The 27,985-nt window shown below is 42.5% G+C and overlaps 1 protein-coding gene across 1 annotated transcript; it reads left to right on the top strand.

The window, feature by feature from the left end:
- Nucleotides 1-229: 229 nt before the first annotated feature.
- On the top strand, nucleotides 230-13,471 carry LOC136612974 (keratin, type II cytoskeletal cochleal-like). The gene is made up of 9 exons (XM_066593757.1): nucleotides 230-840; nucleotides 974-1,206; nucleotides 1,355-1,415; nucleotides 4,098-4,193; nucleotides 6,043-6,207; nucleotides 6,316-6,441; nucleotides 10,138-10,358; nucleotides 10,754-10,788; nucleotides 12,818-13,471. The coding sequence occupies exons 1-9, from the start codon at nucleotides 388-390 to the stop codon at nucleotides 12,985-12,987; spliced, it is 1,560 nt and encodes a 519-aa protein (XP_066449854.1). The 5' UTR covers nucleotides 230-387; the 3' UTR covers nucleotides 12,988-13,471.
- The last annotated feature ends 14,514 nt before the right edge of the window (nucleotides 13,472-27,985 follow it).

The raw sequence follows: 27,985 nt of genomic DNA, 5'->3' as shown, positions 1-27,985 counted from the left end.
AATGAGTTGTAAATGTCAGCTTCAGTAAGAAAAACTTGCTCGGTAGACCTTTTCTTAGGCAACAGTGTCTATAAAATAAGAAATTAACTAGAACCACATTGACATAGAACATATAAAAAGACCAATTTATATTTTTACAATGATATTAAGACACTTTAATTTACACCTATATTTAGGAAGTGAGGAAAGAATGTCTAATGGCCCGTCTGCCATGCCCAAGACCAAGCCCTTTAACGTTGTGAAAGTATTATCATTCTCCCATGTGACCAAACCCTTATCTCAACATATAAAAAGAGATGTTGGTCCACCAGAAGGGTTACACTTAGTCTCCTATCTCATCTGCTTCTGCTTCTGCACGGTGTGTAGATTTACCCTTGCAAAATCAAAATGAGCCAAATGTTGAGCGCCAAGCTTGGAAAGTGTAGCACTGGGAGTTCTAGTGGCCCTAAGAATTTTAGCAGCTGCTCAACTGGTGGTGGGTATGGCGGTGGAAGAGTCAACTTCACTTCTTCTTCATCGAAAAGATGTGGAAGCAAGCCTGCATGCTCTGGCAGCGGAACAGGCAGATTTGGCTCAACTAGCTTGTTTAACTTAGGCAAAAGCAAAAGCATCAGCACTGGAAGTAATAGAGGATTTGGCATGGGTGGGGGTATTGGTTATAGCATCTTTGGTGAAAACATGCCTGTTTGTCCACCTGGAGGGATCCAAAATGTGACAGTCAACGAATTACTCCTCCAGCCAGTCAAAGTAGAAGTTGATCCAAACATACAGAGAGTCCGAACTGAAGAACGAGAGCAGATCAAATGTCTAAACAACAAATTTGCATCCTTCATAGACAAGGTAAGCCATGCTTATACCCTTACAAGTGGTTACTACCTTTAAGTATCAACTAAGTGTATAAACTTTTTGCTTATCTGTTGAGTTTTATACTGTATGAAGTATATTGTCTCTATTGTATCTTATTTTATCTTAGGTTAGATTCCTTGAACAACAAAATCAAATTCTGGAAACAAAATGGTGTTTTTTGAACGAGCAGGGTCAAAAGATAGCAAGCCGGAAACAGATCAACGAGAGAAATAATCAAGCTTTGTTTGATGCCTACATTGGCAATCTTCAAAGGCAGCTTGACAGTATCAAAAATGAAAAATGCCGCCAAGAGGGTGAACTAAATAATATGCAAAATGTTGTGGAGGATTTTAAGAGCAAGTAAGTCATACACTAGCCAGAAGTTCTGATTGGTAGATCACATCATATGTAATATGGAGTAAAATCTGGATGTTTGATAGCATGTCTAATCAGTGCTGATGCTTATTCCTGTATCGAGGCCAAATAAATTTGACTTTTTCCTCCCTAGATATGAAGAAGAGATTAATAAGCGCACATGTGCTGAAAATGAGTTTGTAAGCTTGAAGAAAGTAAGTTTTACCTGTCATTGAATTGTATAATGGCTTGTTTCTTTTATGCATGTCATATACAATCTTTTTATTAAATGTATTTCCTCATTTCCTGTTACTGATGTACCAACAACGTGATATTGTCACCTTTCATATAAATCCTCATTGGGTCTGTATTTTTTTCTACCTTGAACACACATATAAGTTAATTTCATATTAATTAAGCTATTGTTATGTTTTTGAATTATTTGAACAAACCAGGTATAGGCCCTTTTAGACACAACGAGAATCGCTCAAAAATCGCTCAAAGCAGTCTTTTGAGCGATTCTCGTTCTGTCTAAATGCAGAGACATCGCACAGTTTTCGTGCACGAGTCGTTGATCGCTGGATTCTAGCTTGCTAGAATTTAGGGATCAGCTGTTATCAGCAGAGCAGGCTGTTATCAACAGGCTGCGTTGATAAGATTCTTGGTGCCTGTGTCCTGTGAATTCACAGAGGGGCACAGGCTGTAAGCGCGAAGAACAAAACAGCTGTTTGCATATGCAAAGCAGCTGTATTGTTCTATTAGCCTCTGCAGCAATGTTTCGCTCCTCTTGCATATTCTATAGTAGCTAATAGCTACTATAAAGTGTGCAAAGAGGATCGCTTGAAACTGTCACTCAAACTATCGTTTGAGCGACTTTTGAGCAATCATCTATCAGTGTAAACAGGGCTTTACCCGGAGGAAGCCCACACAAACACAAGGAGAACATATGCAGACATTGTCCTTCATAGGACTTGAGATGTGAGAGAATACAATAATTAATAATTGACGTGTGTTCCAATTGGACGCTCTATTTAAATGTTATTTATTGCCCACCTAGAAATATTAATGTGACAGACCTACTGTACAGTATGATAACTATTTACTTTTGTGATTGGGAAATAATGCTACTCTACTGTAAGTCAAATTTTTTTATTTTTTTTATTGTGACACTGAACTGGCATACATAATGCTGTACAGCAAACAGAAAAAAATATAAAATTATTTGGTCAACAAATGGACCCAATTTTAATATGTTAGCTAAGTTCGTTCACTGACAAGCCAAAAAATGCAATACCTGAAAGGCTGCAGAGCAGGCGCAATCACCGCAGAGCAGGCACATTCACCACAGGTGCAATCCCCATAGGACAGTGCAGACTATTATGCAGTCACTCACTCAACCCAGCCCAGATTGGGGAGGAGCGACTGCTAACTACCATAACCCGCACAACTTTAGATTAAGTACAGGATTACTGCTCTTGCTTATGTGCTTTGTGTGGTATTACAGCTCATCTCCATTCAAGTTAATGGTAAAGGTATGGTAAAGTTCCCTGATGCAAGCATTGAGTCCTAACTGACTCCTAGGGTGACATCACATTGTGTCATTTTCTTGGCAGACCGTTTTTGCGGGGTGGTTTGCCATTGTCTTCCCCAGTCATCTTTTACCCCTCCATCAAGTTCATGGTACAGAGCTGTAATACCAAACGAGTCCATGGACAATGATGGCATTGTTTTCTGAAAAAAAGTAGACCTTGTTTTCTAATCACAGACACCTCCATTAAAGGTGCGTTTAGGCGGCATGATTATCGTTCACAAAATTCATCAAACGAACGTAAGTGTAAGATAATCGTTCAGTTTAAATGCGAGCCGACGACTCAACGATGAACAAGAACCGTGGGGTTTTCCTTTGTCGTTCGCTCTCAGTCGTCATAAAAATCAGCGCCAGCTCGTTCATTTGTTGGGTAGGTTAAACTCTGATCGCTCAATGTCTCACATAGGAGTTTGAAACACTGAATGATTCTCAACGAGAATTGCGCAATCTAAACATACTGCCTGAGTGCAAACGAGCTATTGATGAACTTTCTATCTATAAAGGCCATAAGTGTTATATGTTAACATATCGACATATCTGTTTGATTAATAAATAGAGATGAGCGAGCGTACTCGCTAAGGCAAACTACTCGAGCGAGTAGTGCCTTATGCGAGTACATGCACGCTCATCTCTAAAGATTCGGGTGCTAGCAGGGGAGTGTGGTGAGTTGCGGGAGTGAGCAGGGGGGAGCGGGTGGGGAGATAGTGAGAGAGAGATCTCCCCCACCCTTCCCCGCTGCTCCCCGCTGGCACCCAAATCTTTAAAGACGAGCGGGTAGGTACTCGCATAAGGCACTACTCGCTCGAGTAGTTTGCCTTAGCGAGTACGCTCGCTCATCTCTATTGATAAATACTATAGTGCATTAATCAATTGCTGAAGTTGTGTTTTGTAAGTTGCCTTTAGTGTGTCCAAGATATCATATGTAATTAGTATACTAACTAGAGATGAGCGAACGTGCTCGTTTAGGACAATTACTCGATCGAGCATCGCTTTTTTCGAGTAACTGCCTACTCGGGCGAAAAGATTCGGGGGGCGCCGGGGGGCGGTGGGCGGCGGGGGTAGCAGGGGGGAACAGGGGGGAGCTCTCTCTCTTTCCCCCCTCACTCCCAACCACAACCCCCTGCTCATCCCCGGCGCCCCCCGAATCTTTTCGCCCGATTAGGCAGTTACTCAAAAAAAGCGATGCTCGATCGAGTAATTGTCCTAAACAAGCACGTTTGCTTATCTCTAATACTAACACTTATTAACACATACTTATCATAGAAATGTTTTTCCTCACTAACATATATTAAACTCTTTCATTTCTAAGGATTTGGATCAGCTTTATTTACACAAAGTTGATCTTGCAAACAAACAAGAGGCCCTAACGAATGAGCTCACCTTCCTGAGGACTCTGTATGATGAGGTATTTAAGGGATTTCCTTTGCTACTTTTGCTTTGCCTGACACTTTGGCTAGACCCACAACACAAGCATATTATAATAAGACATTCAAAGCGGTTGAGTTATAGCATTTGTGCGCCTAACTCATTTTATTACAATGCAGGTTGATTATAGGGTGTATGTAAGAGTCTTATATTTAGTTAAAAGCACCAAAAAGACACATTGTAATATATATTTGGTTACATAATGATATGTTTTATGAGAGCAAGAACGCATTTTATTCAAGCTTGATTTGCTTATTTAACATATAAATCATTCTGACAATCAGACCTTTAATAAAACATATAACATTCATTAAGGTGAAACTTTGATATGTACAAAGCAAATTAGACTGGATTCTAGTTAATACAGTAGAAATGTGGAGAGCACAATATTCTAGAATGACATTAGACTATAATGCTCCGGAGATACAATAGAGACAAAGGTATAACACAGTATAACATAGTCAGGGTTAGTCACTGTTCACACTTCTATTAGAGACAATTACATCAGGTTTCCATTGCTGTTTCAGGGGCAGATCAGAGCATTCTGTTCAGCTATTATGTTGGATGTTAATGGGTTCTATTAGGAATCTTTTGAAATTGTTATACAATGTATAACAATCATAACTTGGGTAATAATAGAAGCCATGACATAGATGACAATATAGCCTTAAAGCCCTTTTACACGCAATGATTATCACTTAAAATTTGTTTAAAACGGATGAAAGTGAGTGATAATTGTTACATGTAAATACAGGCAGTCGTGCATTATTTGTTCACTCGTCATTAGCCATGGGTTTTTAGCCGATATAAAAACCATCTGTCAGCCACTCAAAAGATATTTCATTTGAATGGAATTCGTCCAGTCTTTTAAGCAGCTGCATGATGGGTTTTGTTTGCCTTAAATACATAATCAGTACGCTGTTTACTCATGCCAGGAGAAGACCATGGAATCTGCTGGCCAGATAATCCCTCGCATAAACACACGTCGACCTGAGCAAACAACTCATACTGAGTTTACTTTAGCGAATGAGGGAAAATAGAGATGATTAAGTTCAAGCAATTTCAGTCAGCGACCATTTAAGCAATAATCATTGCATTTAAAAGGGCCTTTAGGCTCATGAGGACAATGTTCCATTCCTTTCCATGTCACTCATGTTTTTTCTATAAGCAAAACCCGTGAAATTACTATATTAAGATTTCTCCAATACATCAATTTTAGCATAGATGTCAATAGTTTCAAATTCATATAAAGTCATTTCAAGGGGTTGTACCAAGATTGACTTTTATTACCTATCTAAGTCTGATCTGTGGGGGTCTTACTGTGGAGACCCCCACTGATCCTGAGAACAGGGGTCACATGTCCCCCTCTTCTCATCACTGTAGGCTCACTGTACCCATCTGCAGTGATGTGAAGATTGAAAGCAGAGGCGCAGCTCAATTAATTTCAATGGGGTTGACAGAACTAGCGAAGTTCAAGTTCTCCGCTATTTCTGGCAGTCTCATTGCAGATAAATGGAGCGGTGCTATGCTCACTCCAAGGATAGTCAATTTCCTCCTCAGTGTGGGTGTTGCAATTAGCCCACAGACGAGAGGAGAGGGGGGACATGTGATCTTTATTCTTAGAATCAGTCTCAGTGGTGAGATTACTACCAGTCAGACTTTTATCACCTCTATGCATATGTGATAAAAGTCAATCTTGGTACAAGCCCTTTAAATTTTTCTGCCATATTTGGACTTTTTATGTGACATGATGATAAATTCTAAGCACGTTGTACCAAAAGTGATTATTCTTGTTGTTCTGACTAACTGAGGATTTCAATCTGTCCCAGGAACTGTCTCAAATGCAAGAACAAATTTCTGATACAAGTGTTGTCCTGACTATGAACAACAATCGTGATTTGGACTTAGATAGTCTAATTGCCGAAGCAAAGTCTCAATATGAGGATATCGCAACAAGAAGCAAAGCTGAGGCTGAAGCTACCTATGCTAAACAAGTAAGTGATCTTCTGCGCAAAAATTGAGTGTGACTACATAACATTTCTGTCTGGATAATATGCTTTTAGGTAAAACAATAATATTGAGATTTGTTTCCCTTTTAATAGTATCAGCAACTGCAGGAAGCAGCCGGACATCATGTGGACAGCCTACGTGACAACAAGACTCAGATCCAAGAACTGAACAGTATGGTCAAGAGACTTCACACTGAAATTGACTGTGTAAAAAAACAGGTAAGTGAATGGAAGTCAGCAATATAAAAATCAGGATATTGTAATACAACCCAAATTCCAAAAGAGATAGGATGCTGTGTAAAATATAAATAAATGTAAAGCAAAAAGGAATTCAATGATTTAGAAATCTCATATATATTTTATTCACTACAGAACATAGAACACATATCAAAAGTTGAAAGTAAGATATTTTTCCATTTTATTTACATAATTAACTCATTTAGAAATTGATGGCAGAAACTCATCTCACAAAAGGCTAGAAAACGTGTTACTAATGAAAAACAGCTTGAGGGTCAATTTTCGACTAAGCCACATGACTGTGTATAAAAAGAGCATGTTAGAGAGGCAGAGTCTCTCAGAAGCAAAGATGGCCAGAGGTTCATCAATCAGTAAAAAACTGTGTCTAAGAATTGTGAAAGAATTTCAGAAAAATGTTCCTCAATGTACAGTTGAGAAGACTTTGAATATCCCACCATCTACAATGCATAACGTAATCAAAAGATTCAGAAAATCTGGACAAATTCATGTGCACAAGGGACAAGGCCGACGGTCAATATTGGATGCTCGAGATCTACAGGCCCAAAGGGCATCCCTACATTAAAGACAGGCATGATTCTCTAATGCAAATCACTGCATGGGCTCAGGAATACTTCCAGAAATCATTGTCTGTGAACACAGTTTGCCGTGAAATCCACAAATGCAAGTTAAAGCTGTATCATGCAAAGAAGAAGCCATATACCAACACAGTCCAGAAACGCCAGCATCTTCTCTGGTCCACAGCTTATTTATAATGGACTGAGGAAAAATGGAAAACTGTTCTGTGATCAGATGAATCAAAATCTGAAATTCTTTTTGGAAACCTCAGATGTCCTGCAGACTCAAGAGGAGAGGGACCATCCAGCTTGTTATCAACTCATAGTTCAAACCCCTGAATCTCTGATGGTGTGGGGTAGCATTACTGCTTATGGTATGAGCAGCTTACACATCTTGGAAGGCACTATTAATACTGATCAGTATATAAAGGTTTTAGAATAACATATACTCCTATCTGGGCAACAGCTCTTTCAGGGAAGGCCTTGTATATTTCAGTAAGACTATGCTAAATCACATACTGCATCCATCACAACAGCATGGCTTCACGGAAGAAGAGTCCGGGGGCTGAACTGGCCGCCTGCAGTCCGGACCTTTCACCAATAGAAAACATTTGGTGCATTATGAAAAAAAAAATTGAGCAAAGAAGACCCAGGAATGTTGAGTAGCTGGAATCCTACATCAGACAAGAATAGGACAACATTCCTCTTCCAAAACTCCAACAATTGGTCTCCTCATTTTGTAGACATTTACAGACTGCTGTAAAAAGAAGAGCGGATGCTACATAATGGTAGACACGGCCCTGTCCCAACTTTTGTGAGATGTGTTGCTGCCATCAATTTCAAAATGAGTGAATTGTTTAAAATGAAATGGAAAAATGTCTCACTTTCACCTTCTGATGTGTTCTATTGTATATAAAATATGGTTGCAGGAGATTTCCAAATCATGTACTCTTATTTTCTTTACATTTATTTAGATTTCACAGTTTTCCAAAATTTTTTGGTAATTGGGGTTGTATAAGAATGAGTTAGATTATAAGCAATGACGCTTTCCTTTTAAAGGCTATGTACACTTTTAGGCCTTAGTCAGACGGGCGATTTTTTTTGCGCGATTTGCGCATGCGTCTGGCGATTTTATAAAACCATTGCTTTGCAATGGTATCGGACACATGAGCGCTTTTTATGCGCTCGTCCGATAAATTATAGAACAAAAAATCGCAGATCGCACCTATCAGCGATCTGCGATTCCTGTTCTCTTCTCTATATGCGCTCAATGGGGCCGGCGGCAGCAGCGCCGACCCCATTGAGAACATATAGAAGACAAATCATTCTTCTCTGCCACAGCTGTAACAGCTGTGACAGAGAAGAACGATGTTTGCCCATTGAATTCAATAGAGCGGCAATACAGCCGCTCCATTGAAAGCAATGGGCTGCCGGCGTGCGCGGGGTGAATTGTCGGGAAGGGGTTAAATATATAAGCCCTTCCCTGCAATTCATCCTAAAATGTGTTAAAATAAAAAAAAATTGTATACTCACCTTTCCGCTGCAGCCGGAGTCCAGCCGCAGCCGCTGTCAGTTCTCCTGAACTGCTTCTTGGCACTATTCAGCCGGCGGGGCTTTAAAATCCCCGCCTGCTGAATGATCTGCCTCTGATTGGTCACAGCCCTGACCAATCAGAGGCTGAAAACACTCACACACCCATTCATGAATTCATGAATGGGTGAGTGACTTCTGCCTCTCAGCGCTGAGCCAATCAGGGGCAGGTCTGACTCACATCCATTCATGAATTCATGAATGGGTGTGAGTGAGGCATGCCTCTGATTGGCTCAGCGCTGAGCCAATCAGGGGGCAGGTCTGACTCACACCCCCTTCACACCCACTGCAGGACGGCCGCGCGGAGCTCCGGCTGCCGGCAGAAGGTGAGTATACAATTTTTTTTTTATTTTAACACATTTTAGGATGGATTGCAGGGAAGGGCTTATATATTTAAGCCCTTACCGACAATTCATCCCGGGCTCGCCCGCAGCGCATTTCTTTCAATGGAGACGGCTGTATTGCCGTCTCCATTGAATGCAATGCGCTGGACAGCTCCGGCCCGTTTCTAATGAAACGCGGCTAGGAGCAGATTTTCGGGCGACTTGCGCGCACCGGTCACGCGATTTGCGGAAGCGCATCCGTCATGCGATCCGCAAATCGCGCGAAAAATCGCCCGTCTGACTAAGGCCTTAGGCCTGTTTTACTTAAATGGCTGAAAACTAGAGATGAGCGAGCATACTCGCTAAGGACAATTGCTCGATTGAGCATTGCCCTTCGTGAGTACTTGTCCGCTCGGGAGGGCGTGGGAGCGGCGGGGGAGAGCGGGGAGGAACGGAGGGGAGATCTCTCTCTCTGCCTCTCCCCCCCCCCCCCCCCCGCTCACCCTGCTCATGGCCGCAACTCAGCTGTCACCTGCGCCGGCAGCCGAAACTTCTCTGCCGAGCGGGCAGGTACTCGCTGAGGACAATGCTCGATCGAGCAATTGTCCTTAGCGAGTATGCTTGCTCATCTTTACTGAAAACATTTTTGCAATATGTGTGTATTAAAAATGTACTGTTGGCTTCTGCTGCTTCTATAAATGACAGTACTGTAGACATTTGGTAGGGATTTTATCATTTATATGGAGCAAACTACTTTTAAAGAAGTGTATTGAGAGCTGCAGTTATTCAGGATAATCTTTAAAAGGCTTTTCCCACCATAGAGATTAGTATATCCACAGGATATCGAAACTTCTGTTCTGCCAAGTGAATCACCAGTTACTGCATACAGGCTTAGCATGATTAGGTGGCTACATTTCTGTATATCTCTCTCTATTCATGACTGTGGGAGTTACAAAAACAGATAAACAACAAAAAAGCACTGTTATGGGATGGGAATAGAATGGATTACACTCTATTCAAATAATGCCTCAAACTATATTTCTCCATATCATAATATTAGGGGATGTTCCCTCTACCTTTGGTATAAATTTAATTGGTGTCTATGATAGCCTACGACTCAAGAAATCTACCGGTATCATTTTTTTCCCTTTAAACCATACCTGACTATATATTTTATTTGCTTTTTAAAGGTCTCCAACTTAGAGACTCAAATTTGTAAAGCTGAAGACCGTGGAGAACTTGCTTTGAAAGATGCCAAAGCTAAATTACATGAACTGGAGGCTGCTCTACATAAAGCTAAAGAGGACTTAGCTGTACAGCTTCGTGACTACCAGGCATTGATGAATGTAAAATTGTCCCTAGACATTGAGATTGCCACCTACCGGACTCTGTTAGAAGGGGAAGAGAGCAGGTGAGTACTAATCTGATTCTGAGTGGGTCTATCCTACTTGATTTCATATCTGAAGGCTGACGTGACAACTGATCTGTACCTATAGCTAAACCCAGGTTCTCTGCACCCAATGTTGTTTTTTAACATACATATCCTTCTCAAATAAATAAATAGATTAGCTTCCTTTTGTATATTTGATCACATATGGTCTTGCCACTTTGACTTCCAGAGTCAAGTAGTTATCACCGGGTATAAGGAAAGGATAAATCTTAGAACCTTGTTTACCTCTTTTGATCCAATGGTCTGAATATAGGTCTAGAGTAAGGATACTATGTCTGTATTCAATGCGTTTTTCTGTATTTCTGATTTAACATACTACTCTTTTTTTATTCATCAATCAAATTTAATTCCTGCAGGATACAAGGAGATGTTGACAACAAAGTTAAAATATGTAAGTACAATGATGATAGTAGTTTCCTACTTATAGCTACATAGCCGAAGATTATGTCAGAGTATTAATGAAAAGTTAAAATGGCTTCTAAAAGGGTTCAAAAGGGTTCAAAAGTTCCGTTTGGCCCATTCGCTGAACCTTTGCAAAATGTTTGGTTTGCTCCAAATTCGTTTGAACCAAACCTGAAGGACACTAAAACCCCTAAAATTTCTGTATAAGAGTCATAAAAGCAGTATAACAGTCTGAGATGCTCATAGGGCTTTTATGGCTCTTAGACAGTGTTATACACTAGTTATACACCAGTGTTCAGGACTAGTGTTGAGAGAACCAAACCATTAGAACCCTGTTTGAGGTGCAGCTCAATTCAGGTTCATGCCGAAACCAACTTTTTAGAAAAGTTTGACCTGAAACAGGGTTCTACCAGTTTGGTTTACTCAATATTACCCATGGTCTAAATAGCGTGACAGAAACTTTTTGCTTTTAAACAATTTAATGGCTACTTCTTTGAATACATTTATTTTGTTCGAAGGATTTCCTGACTATATGGTGATCTCAAGGCGTCCCTCTGCTGAGAATCATTGTGATCAGCTGTAATCTGTGGAGGAATCTGATATCAAGCATTCAATTCCCCGACAGCACTACCCCTAGAGAACTGAAGCATTACACCTCTTTTACACAACCTAATCTAGAAGTGCAGTCCCTTTACCTTTAGGCTGGGTTCACACAGGGCGCATTTGTTGCGGTTTTGCTGCGTTTTTTCCGTTGCGGTTTTGCCGCAGAAGAACTGCTTCTGCGGCAAAACCGCTTCAAAGGTTTTTTTGTCCCCAAGTGTTTTTTTCTGCAGCGCTTTTTTACATTTTGCAACGGATTTTGGTGCGGATTTTGCTGCGTCCATAGAGGTCTATGGACAAAAAAGCGCTGCGGAAAAGACAGAAGAATGGACATGCTGCGTCTTGAAAAACCGCGCCGCAGTTGCATTTCCGCACTGCGGCTGTGCGGAAAACATCCGTCCTGTGAGAACAGCTTTTTGCCCAAACACATTTGTGCTGCATTGCACTGCAAACAGATATGCATCGGCAAACCGCGGCAAAACCGCAGCAAATCCGCCCTGTGTGAACCCAGCCTTAGCAACTAATGTTATAGGCTTTATTGTTTACATGGTCATGAATACTTTTTTTTAATGAATTACTGTTAAGTATGTGATTTATTGAGTGTAGTGCTTCTAAGTATGTCACAGACTTGCATTTACAGCAAATTATATGGTCATATGTGTCCAGACTACTAGATAACATAAATGGTCCCATGTCATGTTTTAGCTTCCAGTAGATCACCACGTAAATCTCCACAGATTCTTTGTATAACACAATACAAAGCCATACAGTATCTATTCTGAAAGTTAAAAGAGTTGTCCAGGCCAAAAAATTCATGATACAAACGGCTTTGCAAATTCTACAAATATAAAGATAAGCATACTTGCCTCACTAATCCCCTGCCGATATCTTTCTGACTCTGCCGGGTCCTCATTGGTCTCCGTTTCCTGCTGCAGTGGCAATGTCCCAACATCGAATGCTTTAGCCAAGGGGTCACTGCTTCAACTTGTGATTGGCTACAGTGTTCAGATATCCCAGGGTTGGGACAACATTGCTGCAGTAGGAAGCAGAGACCCATGGGGACTATGCAGAGTCCGAATAGGGGCAGCCGGGGATGGGTGAAATGAGTCTGCCTTTTTTATGTTTGTACACAATACTAAAGTATTTGCATATTTTGTTTTTCACTGGACAACCCCTTTAATACTTTTAAGGTACAGTATAGTGTCATCTTTATTCCATATTTAGTTTTACGAGTTACAGTGATTAAACCAGTAAGTAATTTGGCAACTGGAGATTAATCAAATGCTAGCATTGTCCATCCATTCCTATTATGCACAAGGTTTTTTTTTTATCGCATTGTATCTATTGTGCATTTCTGTATATAAATCGAGAATACATGTAGATCTAAAGGTTTTCTGACAATCTTCTTTTCTTTACAGCTGTGGTCAGCACCACTGGAAGGACTGAGAGTTCTGGTGCATCTCACTATGGAGCAGGAGCGTGCAATAACAAGAGTTCAGGGGGCCATGTAACAGGAGGTGGCCGAAGTGGACAATCAAGCTACTCTTCTTCATCATCTCAGAGCACTTGTAGCAAGAAACGCTTCTGAACACAACTTGAGATGTCAGAGCAGATATACCTTAAGTGAAGTCCATTAGTGCTGCTGTTCCATTAATACTGTACAACAGAGGCGTAACTATAAGGGATACAGGGGATGTGGTTGCTCCCGGGCCCAGGAGACTTAGGGGGCCATAAGGCCTCTCTTCTCCATATAATAAGCCTAGTAGTATGAATAAAACATTATAGTTGAGGGGGCTGTTACAGGTTTTGTATTGGTGCCCAGGAGCTTCAAGTTACGCCTCTGCTGTACAAAGATGGGTATTGTAATTTCTTTTTCCTGTTGCAAACTAATTGCATGCAGCTTTGGGATAGGCTACCTATTGATGTCTAGTGTTTTAAAGACATCTCAACTAAATGAATAGAAACTTTTTGTCATTCGGAACATCCATGCATACTAACAAGAACTTGGTCATCAACAACCGATTATTTTTATCGTATGGTTTCTATTCTCTGTTTCTACTGAAGATACTGCTTTGGCCTTTGTCGCTATCACTGCACTTCTGTATATTAAACTTCAATAAAGAGCATTAAAAACTCAGAACATTGTTATTGTTTCTTAGGAAAATGTAGACGCTGACATAATGCAGGTCACAGTAGTAGAAAGTCAGACTCATACTGACTTGTTTGTAACTTTGAAAATAGTCACCACATATTCTTCATTTATTCTGCCCTAATATATCTAATAAACCTGATTCCAAGAATTAACTTGGATAACGAGTTCCACATGAAGGACCATCCTTTCCTGTGACTTTGTCTAGAGGGGGACGTTTCGGCCGGTCAAGCTAACGGCTGACAAAGGCTGTTCTTATTCATTTATAGACTATTTCATTGGAACCCACTGAAGTCGGGACTCCTGGTTAGGCCTGCACCGTATTTTCACTTCGCACCCCCACTGTTAGTGGTTTTGTTTTGGAGTGCTGCTGTTTGTTTCATTTATTTTTGTCTAGAGGGAGACATATCAGTTTCTGGCGTAAAAAATGTCTAATTTTTGCCAAGTGCGACTTTTAGGCTTTTTGCGCTGGCCTCTCCACTTTTGTAAAAAGTGGACGTGGCTTGTCAGGAGCGGTATGGCTGCCCCCAGAATGTCCGATTTATGTATAATTTACGCAGAAAACTGGTGTAAATAATGTCAGAAATATATGCCAGGTCGAGGGCTCAGTTACATCATAGGTCGTAAATGCCCTAACCCCATAACTCCTTAATTCAGTCCTAGCAGTTCAATTCCTTAGATACCACAGTCAATAGTGATTGCAGCTGTTTTACAGTGGAGGGGTTCTTCAAACCATTTCTGAGCAATTTCTACAGTGTAGCAATATTTGACTATCTTAAAACCAAGAACTCCGTGGACTCAAAACATTGAGGTTTACTGAGGGCAGATCATGTCAAATTAATCTCATTGATTTCTTTGGTTATATCACAAAAGTATAGGATGAAGGTGGTGCCATGGATATCACCTATCCGGATTTCAGTAAAGCCTTTGATACAGCACCACATAAAGAGCTCATGGATAAGTTATTGAAAATTGTACTTAAAGGGGTGGTACCATAATCCAATCTTTTCTCTTATCCATAGGATAGGAGATAATGTTGTAATTGGTGGTGGTCCAACTACTGGGACCACCACTGATCCTGAGAATGTCCCCACATGAATGGTGTGCAGGTCCATGGATGCTGCCACTCCATTGATTTCAATGATACCAATAGAGGTTTTGGAGGGTGATTACCTGATATTTATATAGATCGTTCTCTTTGGCTGACTTTTGGCTCAGCTCCATTATGGCAGAGCTGTGATCTGTAATTACAGGGAGTCTGAGACACACCTCCTGTCTTATCACACCGCCTGTTCAGATTTCTGCTCTTTGCCTCGCCCCTAAAGCTCTGCTTCTTCTGATTGGCTACTATGTATAAACACAAGTCTACCACAGACTCATCAAGAAGATGCATGGGCAGCTGGAGGAAAGAAGGGAGGACATGATCAAAACCTTTAAATATGTAAAAGTTTTAAATTAGCTTTAGTATCAGTGGTTTTAATAAGAAACTAGACACAAAAACAAGGCGGCACAATCTAAAACTAGTTGGGGGAAGATCAGAATCAATGTTAGAAAATGTTTTAGTTTACTGAAAGAGTAGTAGATGCTTGGAGCAAAATTCCAGCTGATGTGGTTAAAAAATAACTGTAAATGAATATACACATGCCTGGGATAAGCATAGATATATCCTATGGGTGAAATAAAAAGAAATAATATAGGGACAGAATAGATGGACCAGGGGGGCTCTTTTTGCCATCAGTCTTCTGGGTTTCTATGCCACAGGAGAAGAATAGTCCAGCATAAGGGTGGGGTCACACGAGCTTGTTTTCATGCGTACATAGGTGCGCACCTACGTACGAGCAAAAACACGCGTGTATGCAGCTGCGTGCTTGTTGTCTGCCGGCCCCCTGCATTGTTTTTCAGGGAAGGGCTTTACATATAAGCTGTTCCCTGAAAAAGAAACATTTTAGTGTAAAATAAATGTAAAAAAAAACTTACCTCTCCGCCGCTGCCATGACCCCCATGGGCATGAAGAGCACATTTGCCGCATGCGGCAGATGTTTTTCTTCACCCCCGCTAGTTAAAATAATTCCCTGCTGCTACATCTGCCACATCTGTGACAGATGCAGCAGAGGAATTCTTCAATTCTCAACCGCAGCTGTCACACATGACAGCTGCGGTAGAGAATCCTGCTGCCGGCATCCCCGTCAATGGCTTTTTAGGGAAGGGCTTCATAAGCCCCTTCCTGAAAATCCATTTAAAATTGTGTACAAAAACAAAAAAGAATACTCACCTGCCGGGGCTCAGCTTCGGCTTCTGGCGCTGTCCCCGACTCTGTAGTTCTGAGCTATCAGCAGCCGGGGATTTAAAATCCCTGCCTGCTGATAGCTCTGATTGTGATTGGCTGAGCACTCAGTCAATCACAATCAGAGCTACCAGCACGCGGGATTTTAAATACCTGTTTGCTAATAGCTCAGCACAGCAGTGCAGAGCTGGGGGGAGCAGCAGAAGTCACCGCTGAGCCCCGGCAGCCGTCAATGGCTTTTTTTAGGGAAGGGCTTCATAAGCCCTTGCCTGAAAAGCCATTTAAAATAGTGTTAAAAAAAAAGGAAATTCAATACTCACCTGCCGGGGCTTAGCTTCGACTTCTGCCGCTGTCCCCGGCTCTGTAGTTCTCAGCTATCAGTAGCCGAGGATTTAAAATCCCCGCCTGCTGGTAGCTCTGATTGTGATTGGCTGAAGCGCTCAGCCGGCATTAGGATTCTCTACCGCAGCTGTCATGTGTGACAGCTGCAGTTGAGAATTTAAGGATTCCTCTGCTGCATCTGCCACAGATGTGGCAGATGTAGCAGAAGGGAATTCTTTAAACTAGCGGGGGTGAAGGAAACATCCGCTGCATGCGGCAGATGTGTTCTTCATGTCCGTGGGGGGTCACGGCAGCGGCGGAGAGGTAAGTATTTTTTTTTTACACTAAAATGTTTCTTTTTCAGGGAAGGGCTTATATGTAAAGCCCTTCCCTGAAAAAGAATGCAGGGGTGCCGGCAGAGCATTGTTTTCCATGGAGCTTCCGGCAACAGCCACGGCTCCATTGAAAACAATGCGTGCATCACCAATGGTTCACGCATGTCCTATCTTTGCAGGCACGCACCTGCAAAGTACGGACATGTGCACACACCATAGGGAATGCAATGTTGCAAACACGCTCGTGTGACCCCACCCCAAAGAAGACAGTGGGGCAGATCTACTATTCAAAATATGACAGTTTGCTGGAGCAAATTGCGCCAGAAAGCTGTCCTTCACACTTTGCGTCGCACTTACTATGTGCTTTGAGACCCCTTTGGATACCTTTTTTGACTTGTCTGAGAAAGAGTGTGGTCTTGGGAAAAGGGCAAGTGGCCTATTTTGGGCCACAAATTGCAGCAGATTGCGTTTAAATTTTTGGCATAAACTATGTCAACTAATAGGTGGTACAAACTTAGACTAGACCGTTTTACAATGTGACAGATTGACCATCCAGCATGAGCCACTGTGATGAATCTAGCGCATTTTGGGATTGTCTGTTTAAATTTGCATCATCTAACTTTTAGGGCTCCTACCCACTTGCGTTTTTTTTAACCCGATTGTCAACGGAACTTTCTAATGTTAAAAACGCATCGCACAAAAATCACAAAGCACAAACTTGTGGTGCGTTTTTAAAATTGGAAAGTCCCATTGACAATTGCGTTTAACGCAGCGATATCGCAGCATAAAAAAAAACGCAAGCCCTTAGATAGTAGCAAATGTGCCCCAGTATGTGAAATCTAGCAAAGCTGTATATGTACAGTAGTCTCTTGGTGTACGCACCGACGTAACACAACTTTACATGAATTTTAAATTACTAGAATAAAGGTACCATGTACTCTTCTTTTAGGGGCGGACACACGGGCGTATTTGCGCATGTGATACGCAGCGATTAGAACCCATTGATTTCTACGGGTTCATTCGCAGGGTTTTTCCTTTGCCCGTGCTTTTCACACGCGTAAAAAAAAAACGGACATGCTCTATTTTTGTGCGCACCAAAGGTCCCCATAAAAGTCGATGGTGTAGTGCAAATGCACAAATAAGTACGCACAGGTATGCGCAAAACCCTGTGCATATCCACAAACACCAACCAGGCCAATTTGTCTTTTAAATCAGGGTAGAGGTGATTCCCCTCACCCAGTGGTGCCTGCGCAAATACCGTAACTATTTGGCACAGATGCAAAAAACACTCCTGCACTGAGCAAATATGTCGCGCAGGAGCGAGTGTTATGGCACTTCGTGTGCGGCTACATTTCTTTGCTGAAATCTAAGTGACATTGGATCCTCCATATGTATTCCTATGTTTTGCTGCCTTAGGGCTCATTCACATGGGCTTATTTTCTGTCCGTATTGCGCGTATATTTTTTACGCATGTACTATGGACAGCATAAGCCCCATTGATCTGCATTGTGGTATTCAGATGTCTGTTTTCTACAAATGAATGGGTACATTTTCCATGTGAGTAATGTCCGTTTTGAACAGGACAGAACTAACCATGTAAATATGGCCTAATACTTTTATTTTAGTTGCAGGCATGTAAGAACATTATTACCGATGTTCATGGCACACTGTGCCATCAATGTAGTGCGCTTATGCTATTTGCCTAGTGCAAACATTGGTTTGTTTGCATTAGGCTCACTCTGCAAATAGTGAAGTGCCATGCGGCACGCTACATAGTCTACAGTAGGTAGGTGAAGAACATCCACGCTCATATTGTTCCATCAGTGAGTGAAGTTGCCGGTTTGCAGGAAGTTCTAAGGGTATGCCTCCCTAGAGATGAGTGATGTGTATCAGTATGTATTACTGTCTTCCTCTGAGCTCTGTCAGCTTTGCAGTTTAGTGCCTTCTACAATCATTGCCAATGATTTCATTTGATGCATTCTTGGTCTTCTTTCATGTGGCTTCTCCCATTCTGTCAGGCACTTGACAGTTTTTTGTTTGCAGATAAATTATGGAGAGAAAGACTTAATTAGGCGGCCATGCCTCCGGCTGTCATGGAGTTGATTAGGTACGGCTCAACTTTTTAATGTGACGACAACAAGGGTAATTTATGAATGAAAACACATATATGACAGCTGCTGCATGCCCTCTCATGTCCCACATTTTTCTGTTTAAAACATCCCAATAGTGGATGGTAGCAAAACAAGGGAAGAGCAGTCCTCTGAATCAGACAAGAGAAATAATGATGGCTCAATATATAGTCCTCAATGTATATGGAGTTCTATAGACTTTTACAGAGCCTTGTGTGGTGCAGAATGTTAATGCAGTCCTAAGCTCTCGCTCACGACCTGAAGGTTGCAAGTTCAATCCCTGCATTGGTTCAGGTAGCTGGCTCAAGGTTGACTTAGCCTTCCATCCTTCAGTAAAGTAATGAGTATCCAGCTTACTAGGGAGTAAAGATGACTAGGGAAGGCAATGGCAAACCAAGAAAAGGTCTTAATGGGATGTCATGACTCGTTGCTTGCACCAGGCGACTTTACCTTTACCTATAGACTTAAAGGCAGACAATCTCTTTAGACGCAGAGCTTATATAGCAATGCACAGGAGTTGTATTGCTCTGTATTAGGGAGTTGTATGCCCCTATGCATTGTCATGCAGATCCTCTAAACACCAATATTATTCAGCTCTCCTTCAACTACTTCTTTCTTACACCATAATAATTCACTGGATTGAGGTGAACCAATTGGGAGCGCTTGTCCTTAGGTTGAATAATGCTCCATGCAGTACTTTTTTTTGACACCCCCTCCTTACTGTGTACTACAGAGTGCTCAAATAATATAGTGATAGAGTAAGGTGGTCAGATTTTTCCAGGGTCAAAGCGGGACAGAGGTGCTTATGATTTTTTTTAGCACGACGTATGATTTTTACCTCCATCGTTATAAAAGGCCGTTTCAAAAAAGACGGGGAGCAAATTCTGCAGCATTTCTGCATTCGGAAAAACTGTCAAAATCTGTACATTGGTGTGGATTTTGACTGGCAATCAGCTGTGTATCTGCGGGAAGTCTTCGGAGAAGGTGAGGGTGGAGCAACACATAGTATGAAATCAGGTGCCGAAACACACCAATGGTATGGATTTTGACTGTTTTTTGAATGTGAAATGCTGCGGAATTTGCCACGGAAATTTCCTCTGCAGACATTCACCATGTGTAAACATACCCTAAGTCAACTTAAGGTATGCTATCACGTGTACAGTTGCCTCAGTAGTAATAGTGTCCCCTATAATAGCCCCAGTAGTAATAATGACCCCCACAGTGGCCTCAGTACCAATAATGACCCCCACAGTGGCATCATTAGTAATACTATTACTACTGGGGCTGATATAGGAGACACTATTACTAATAGTGTCCCCTATTCTGGGCCCAGTAATAACGGTGACTTACACAGTAGCCACAATAGTAATACCCATATACTTCAACCTATATACTTACCTCCTCCTGGTTTTCAGAGCGCTGCTGCTCCTCCGCTCGGTGCGGCTGCAGGGAAAAGTGTGTGTGCTCGGACTCCTCCACCCTTCCCCTCTCCTCCAGTGAAACCAAGGAGGGGAGGTCAGAGAAAGAGGATCCCAGGTGCGCACACTGATGTCGGTGTGAGCATCCCACAGCAGTGACACTGAGTGATTACCAGACAGGGACAGGAAAAGTCTAATTTAGATCAAGCCATCTATATCCACGAAGCTGTGCCCCTTTCCCATGAAGTCACGCCCCTTTTCAACTTGGCAAAATAACTGTCTAAGAGCTTAAACACATGGGCGCATGTGCTAATACTCTTGCTGCTACAGAGTGTGTTAGCACATAAACCAGGTAACATTTTTTTTTTTTTTTCAACCATTCAAACTTAAAGGAGATGTCTCGAGGAAGCAGTGAATTTTTTTTTTTGCCCAGTCCCCCTAATTAAGCAAACATTACTAATTACCCCTGTAAATGACTTTTCTAGCTGGTTTCTACTTACCGTTCCAGCGTTTCAGCAACTTATAAAAATTTTCCCAAGATGGCCGCCGGCTCTTTTCCCTTCGCTCGCTGCAGCCCGACGTGCGCGCTCCCGAGACGCTACCAGCTGTGTCTCCATGGCAACCAGAAGCCCCGCAGCCGCCGACCGGACCCCTGGAGTGAACATGGCCGACCAGTCACCCACCGCCAGGCAGAAGGTAACCGGCGCAGCGCCCCCCCCATCACAGCGGCAGCCCCCCCGGCCTAGCGACAGCTCCCCCGGCCTAGCGACAGCCCCCCCCCCCGGCCTAGCGACAGCTCCCCCGGCCTAGCGACAGCCCCCCCATCGCAGCGGCAGCCCCCCCATCGCAGCGGCAGCCCCCCCCCCGCCGCAGCGACAGCCCCCCCGGCCCATCACTTACCAGGACACCAGGACACCAGGACGGCAGGACGGCTTCTCCGGACAGCTGGGCGGCTCTGCACCTTCCTCTAACAGAGGATGGTACAGAATGGCCGCTCCAGCGCGCTCCCGAGCAGTGACAGCTCGTCTGCGCATGCGCAGAAGAGCTGTAGCGGGGAGCACACTGAAGCGGCTCGTGCTGAAAGGAGAAGACCGGACTGCGCAAGCGCGTCTAAAAAAGCAAGCTGCCTGCGAATTTAGACGGAACCATGGAGACGAGGACGCTAGCAACGGAGCAGGTAAGTGAATAACTTCTGTATGGCTCATATTTAATGCACGATGTATATTACAAAGTGCATTAATATGGCCATACAGAAGTGTATAACCCCACTTGATTTCGCGAGACAACCCCTTTAAGCTAGTGGAAAAACTAATTGCGAGAAAGATAGAGCAAGTCCTATCTTTTCTCATGCATAGTAGTGATTTTCATGGCGACAAAACAGGACAAAAACACCCCCATGTGTTTAAGCACGCAAAGCGTCAAAAACATACCAGAAATACAATGCAAAGCATGTAGGACCGGTTTCTGGTGCAATTTGTGCCAAAAATTAGCACATTTTCCATAGTAAATCTGCCTCATAGAGTGATACAGTTAGGGCCAGAAATATTTGGACAGTGACACAAGTTTTGTTATTTTAGCTGTTTACAAAAACATGTTCAGAAATACAATTATATATATATAATATGGGCTGAAAGTGCACACTCCCAGCTGCAATATGAGAGTTTCCACATCCAAATCGGAGAAAGGGTTTAGGAATCATAGCTCTGTAATGCATAGCCTCCTCTTTTTCAAGGGACCAAAAGTAATTGGACAATGGACTCTAAGGGCTGCAATTAACTCAGAAGGCGTCTCCCTCGTTAACCTGTAATCAATTAAGTAGTTAAAAGGTCTGGGGTTGATTCCAGGTGTGTGGTTTTGGATTTGGAAGCTGTTGCTGTGACCAGACAACATGCGGTCAAAGGAACTCTCAATTGAGGTGAAGCAGAACATCCTGAGGCTGAAAAAAAAGAAAAAATCCATCAGAGAGATAGCAGACATGCTTGGAGTAGCAAAATCAACAGTCGGGTACATTCTGAGAAAAAAAGGAATTCACTAGTGAGCTTGGGAACTCAAAAAGGCCTGGGCGTCCACGGAAGACAACGGTGGTGGATGATCGCCGCATACTTTCTTTGGTGAAGAAGAACCCGTTCACAACATCAACTGAAGTCCAGAACACTCTCAGGGAAGTAGGTGTATCTGTCTCTAAGTCAACAGTAAAGAGAAGACTCCATGAAAGTAAATACAAAGGGTTCACATCTAGATGCAAACTATTCATCAATTCCAAAAATAGACAGGCCAGAGTTAAATTTGCCGAAAAACACCTCAAGAAGCCAGCCCAGTTCTGGAAAAGTATTCTATGGACAGATGAGACAAAGATCAACCTGTACCAGAATGATGGGAAGAAAAAAGTTTGGAGAAGAAAGGGAACGGCACATGATCCAAGGCACACCACATCCTCTGTAAAACATGGTGGAGGCAACGTGATGGCATGGGCATGCATGGCTTTCAATGGCACTGGGTCACTTGTGTTTATTGATGACATAACAGCAGACAAGAGTAGCCGGATGAATTCTGAAGTGTACCGGGATATACTTTCAGCCCAGATTCAGCCAAATGCTGCAAAGTTGATCGGACGGCGCTTCACAGTACAGATGGACAATGACCCCAAGCATACAGCCAAAGCTACCCAGGAGTTCATGAGTGCAAAAAAGTGGAACATTCTGCAATGGCCAAGTCAATCACCAGATCTTAACCCAATTGAGCATGCATTTCACTTGCTCAAATCCAGACTTCAGACAGAAAGACCCACAAACAAGCAAGACCTGAAGGCTGCGGCTGTAAAGGCCTGGCAAAGCATTAAGAAGGAGGAAACCCAGCGTTTGGTGATGTCCATGGGTTCCAGACTTAAGGTAGTGATTGCCTCCAAAGGATTCGCAACAAAATATTGAAAAAAAAATATTTTGTTTGGGTTATGTTTATTTGCCCAATTACTTTTGAGCTCCTAAAATGTGGAGTGTTTGTAAAGAAATGTGTACAATTCCTACATTTTCTATCAGATATTTTTGTTCAACCCTTTAAATTAAACGTTACAATCTGCACTTGAATTCTGTTGTAGAGGCTTCATTTCAAATCCAATGCGGTGGCATGCAGAGCCCAACTCGCGAAAATTGTGTTACTGTCCAAATATTTCTGGCCCTAACTGTATACTGAGCAGGAGGCACATTTCTACAAGATAATTCAGAGGAATGACATGAAAAGTTGTGATACGCGTTCTTCCATAGGTGTTATAGAGCTACAATGCAGTATACTTTCTGACATTTAAATGGTTTTTTTATTAAGTCGGGGGCCCTGTCTCTCAGCACCCCAATGATCAGCTGTTTAAAGGGGCTATGATAACTCACTTTAAGACCTCTTTCATAGGAGTGCCATATTGACGCAAAGTAGGTCCGTCAAATATCACATCTAAAAGAACCTATGGTTTCCTATGGATAATTTTTTTGACGTGCCTAAAGATAGACTTGTCCTATATGTTGACGACAAAATAGCGGCGGCTCCAGAGACTCCTATGGGAGACTATGTGAGCTGGCCAGCAAATGGAAGGGGAAGCATTTTAACATCCCCACAAGGATGAAGAGAGTCCCCGCGGGGATGAAGGGACGCCCCCCGTCGCGAGGGTTATCTTCATCCCTACAGTGAGGGACTTCCTTCATCCCCACGGGAATTCCCTTCAGTGAGGTATTTGAAGTTTTTATAGATAATTTAGTCGAGAGAGGGATTTCGGGTCCTTCTCTCGTCTTCGGGGTTGTCTTCAGTAAGATGTCGCCGAGGGATTTCGGCACACTCAATTCAGTACTTCAATGATGGACGCCGCAGCCAGCCATGATCTTCGTTCATCCGATTTAGCAGATGCAATGTTTTAGCACGGCTATCTGAGCGTTAAACTGATGCCCATGTGAACTAGGCCTAATGGTATGAAGCAGAGGCGTAACTTGAAGCTTCTGGGCCCCAATGCAAAACCTGTAACGGACCCCCAACTGTCTATAACGCTTCATTCATAGTACTGGGATCCCTATATGGAGAAGAGGGGCCTTATGGGCCCCCTAAGGCTCCTGGGCCCCGGTGCAACCGCATCCCCTGCATCCTCTATAGTTACGCCCCTGGTATGAAGCTGTACTCAGCTGTCATACCAGGCACAGAGGCTATTAAAAGTATGGAACTGTGCCTGAAAAATAATGAAGGGGAAACTCCTTCCAATAACTGATAGGTGGAGGCTTTTAGAGTTGGCCCTCCATCAACCTAATAATGATGATCTATTCTAAGGAAAGATCAGAAATGTTAAAGTCCCCTCGAACTCATTTAATTTTAGAGTTTAATTTAATAATTTGCATATTATTTGTTGTCCTTTTGAGTTTCCATGTAGTATAATTATTAGCAAATCGATGGATCATCTCAGTTCGTTATTGTTCTCATTGTGTTCTGCTGGCATCGTTCCTTGAGCGTCAGGGAACAGGTTAATACTTATAGACTATGATTCATTGATGGGTAATATTGAGACACCTGATGAGTGAGGTTTTCATATTGCTGATCACTACATTATCCCGTGTGAATATTATGAAAGATCCTTTTGTTCTATATAGTTGCTGATCTATGCAAATCTGTGTTTTGTAGGTGAACTCCACCCATTGAATGCATGAGTTCTTAAAATGCCGATATTTTAAAAAAAAAAACAATTGTTAAATATATTTCTGCACTGTTTAGCAACTTCTTTTTTAGTAAAGTTTATGTTAAGTAGGTTAAGCAGAAACTGATCAATAGTCCTATAGCTCACCCTATTGTTATGCTATATGTGGCCCTAGTGCTAGGCAGACTAAATTGCCCCATAAAGGGTAGTCCCAATCAGGAACCTCCTAATATAACCTACTGCACCCTAATACAAGGTCCAAATCATTCACCGAATTCGTAATTACCAAAATAGAGGAAAACCATCTTTGCCAAATCTTGTAAAAAATATTGGATGCTGCATGCAAAAACATTTTAAAGAGGACTCCAATGGTGCAAAAAGTAACTTTATGCTCATAAGCCCCAATGTTAAATCTGTAAGAGCTCCCAACTATTATAAATCATGTATGGTATTGGTCTCATTTGCAGCAAATGTACCTTTTTGGCCCATTTCATGCCCCAATGCTCAGGTGTGGCCACACCTTGTGCACCTCACTATAGTTATACTCCTAACAATAGTTGCAAACTTTGCTACAAACTCTCATATAACTATGCTCCCATAATGCTAGACAATGACAATGTTTGGACATTGACAATCCACTGCTGGTCATCCAAAGGACAGATAGATGTATTGTCATACAATCTTAGTGAGGACTTAAATGAGAACAATGGCAAGAGGGGACACATTGACTTGTCTGGGAAACTGTTCTAGGCATGTTCTGTGACCTGCAGAGGCCTATTGTGAATGGTGGATCCTGTGTTGTCTACGTATTGATCACACATGTCGAACACAAGGCCTGCAGGACGAATCCTGCTGTGGGCCACTTCATTTTGAGTGGCCTGCTGGTCATATATTAAACCTTAACTAGGGGTTATCCAGGCAGTACCGAGATACACCAGGGTTGGAGTGGCAGACTCCGCTCCGACCCTGTGTAGTGGCTGGTGCTTGTAATTGCAGGCACAGCTCTCATTGAAATCAATGGGACCTCAGCCTACAAATACAAGCACAGTACCCATGTGCAATTACGAGCATCGGCTACTTCATGGGATCTGCATCGACCCTGGTATATCCTGGTGGACACTGCCTGGATAACCCCTTTAAAAGAATTCTACTCCCCTCGTCTGCGGCTCCTGCGGCGCAGTGCGGAGTCTTTGATCGCTGACCTCTGTGCCTAGGTGAGAGGCCAGCAGTCAAAGACTCTGCACTGAGCAGCCGCTGAACTGGAGCTGCAGGCAAGGGTGAGCGGAATGCCTGTAGGTAAACCCTGGCCAGAGACCAATAGGGGGCATCCCTCGGACTACTATGGGGAGTCAGTATTACTACTAGGGGCCAATATAGGGCACACTGTTACTGCTGGGGGCATTATAGGGATTGCTGTTACTACTAGGGCCACTATAAGGGGTCACTGTTACTGCTGGGGACATTATGGGGACCACTATTACTACTGGGGCCACTATGCGAGCACTGTTACTACTGTGGCCACTATGGGATGTCACTATTACTACTGGGAGCACTGTTACTACTGCGGCCACTATGGGGGGGGGGCATTATTACTACTATGCTCACTATAGAGGTCAGTATTACTGCTAGGGCCACTGTGAAAGTCACTATTACTAATGGGATCACAATGGGGGTCACTGTTACTACTGCGTCTACTATGGGGGTCATTATTACTACTGTGGCCATTATGGAGGTCTCTGTTACTACTAGGACCACTGGGGAAGTTACAATTACTACCAAGATCCTTAACGGGGTCACTGTTACTACTTGGGCCACTATGGGGGTCACTGTTACCGTAGTACTAAGGCCACTATGGGGGTCGCTGTTACTACTGCGTCCACTATGGGGGTCTTTATTACTACTGCTACCATTATGGGGGTCTTTATTACTACTAGGACCACTGTGGAAGTCACAATTACTACCAAGATCCTTATCGGTGTCACTGTTACTACTGAAGTCACTATGGGGGTCACTGTTACTACTGTGGCCACTATCGGGGGTCATTATTAGGGCTCATTCACAGAGGAGTAAGCGCATTTCGATCGTAAAAATACACTGACCAAAAATCTCTTTACCCACGTTTGTCAGCCACTCCAGCGTGTTTTTACGTACACAAATACACGGCATCTTTGGGCATGCAAAGAAAGAAAGCAGACAGGCTTATTGAAATGGTGCGTAAGTACGCAGTGAATGCTCATGCTTCCTGCGTATTCACTGTGTATTTGTGCCCGCCCATTTAATTCCAAGGCTCTTTAATAACCTATTAATACACACCAAAAATAAGTTATGCCGTATATTTTTATAGATTTTTTCACATGATTGCACATTGTGTGAAAAAATACGCTCATGTGAACGAATCCATTGAAATCGATGGGTTCTATCCACTGAATATTACACGTGCAAGAGTTGTGCATGTAATACGCTGCAGTATACGCTCATGTGAACGATCCCATGCTCCACAAATACAATCGCCCCTTTGAAAGTAGCCATAAGGACTCTTTCACATCAGTGTATGCGTTTTTGCGTTTCTCTCAGCCACGCCATAAATTGCATGAACGGCCATTTTTCTCCAACCGCGGTTTCTCACCCTTTTTTACACAATCGGGAGCAATGTTTTAGCTACAAATACATCACACCCCAGGAAAACCCTCGCTCTGCAAAAATCCTCGGGATGCCTTCCAGTGCCTATATAGAAAAACCTGTAAGCTTTTCGCAGCGTTGGACGCTGCTAAACTACCTCCCCTCCCTTTTTTTCCAGCTCCCGTAGAAGCTTAAAACTTTTGCCACTTTTAAGTTAATTACATCCTCAAATCAAATATTAGGTTTTGAGTGGAACGTCCTTATAGAATCCATAAATCAACGCTGTTTTTGGAATATTTATTATATAACAGATGGAGTTCAATGTTACATATTTTGATCACATTGTGTTTTAGTCTCTTTTTGTGCATCTTTAATGTAATTTTGCTTATTTACTAGTTTAGACTAAATAGTTAGTTTACTATAATGATAGTTGTAGCATACAAAGGAGTCCTCATAAGAAGCTTTTGTTTTTCAGTGTAATTTCCATTTTAATGATCTGGCAGGAAGCCTAAGATTTGATGGGATGACATGAAGAGGTGGAACACAGCTCTAAATATGCTGGATCTGCAGATTGATTACAAAGTAAAAAAAAAGGTAGCCTGGAGATCTCTTCTAGGATTTGTTCACTAATTTATACATAAAAGGATTTCATAACCCCAAAGCCAAGTGAA

Source organism: Eleutherodactylus coqui, chromosome 1, assembly GCF_035609145.1.
Source record: "Eleutherodactylus coqui strain aEleCoq1 chromosome 1, aEleCoq1.hap1, whole genome shotgun sequence".
NCBI lineage: Eukaryota > Metazoa > Chordata > Amphibia > Anura > Eleutherodactylidae > Eleutherodactylus > Eleutherodactylus coqui.
The sequence above is the reverse complement of the archived record's forward strand: the minus strand, read 5'-3'. Positions and strand labels throughout refer to the sequence as shown.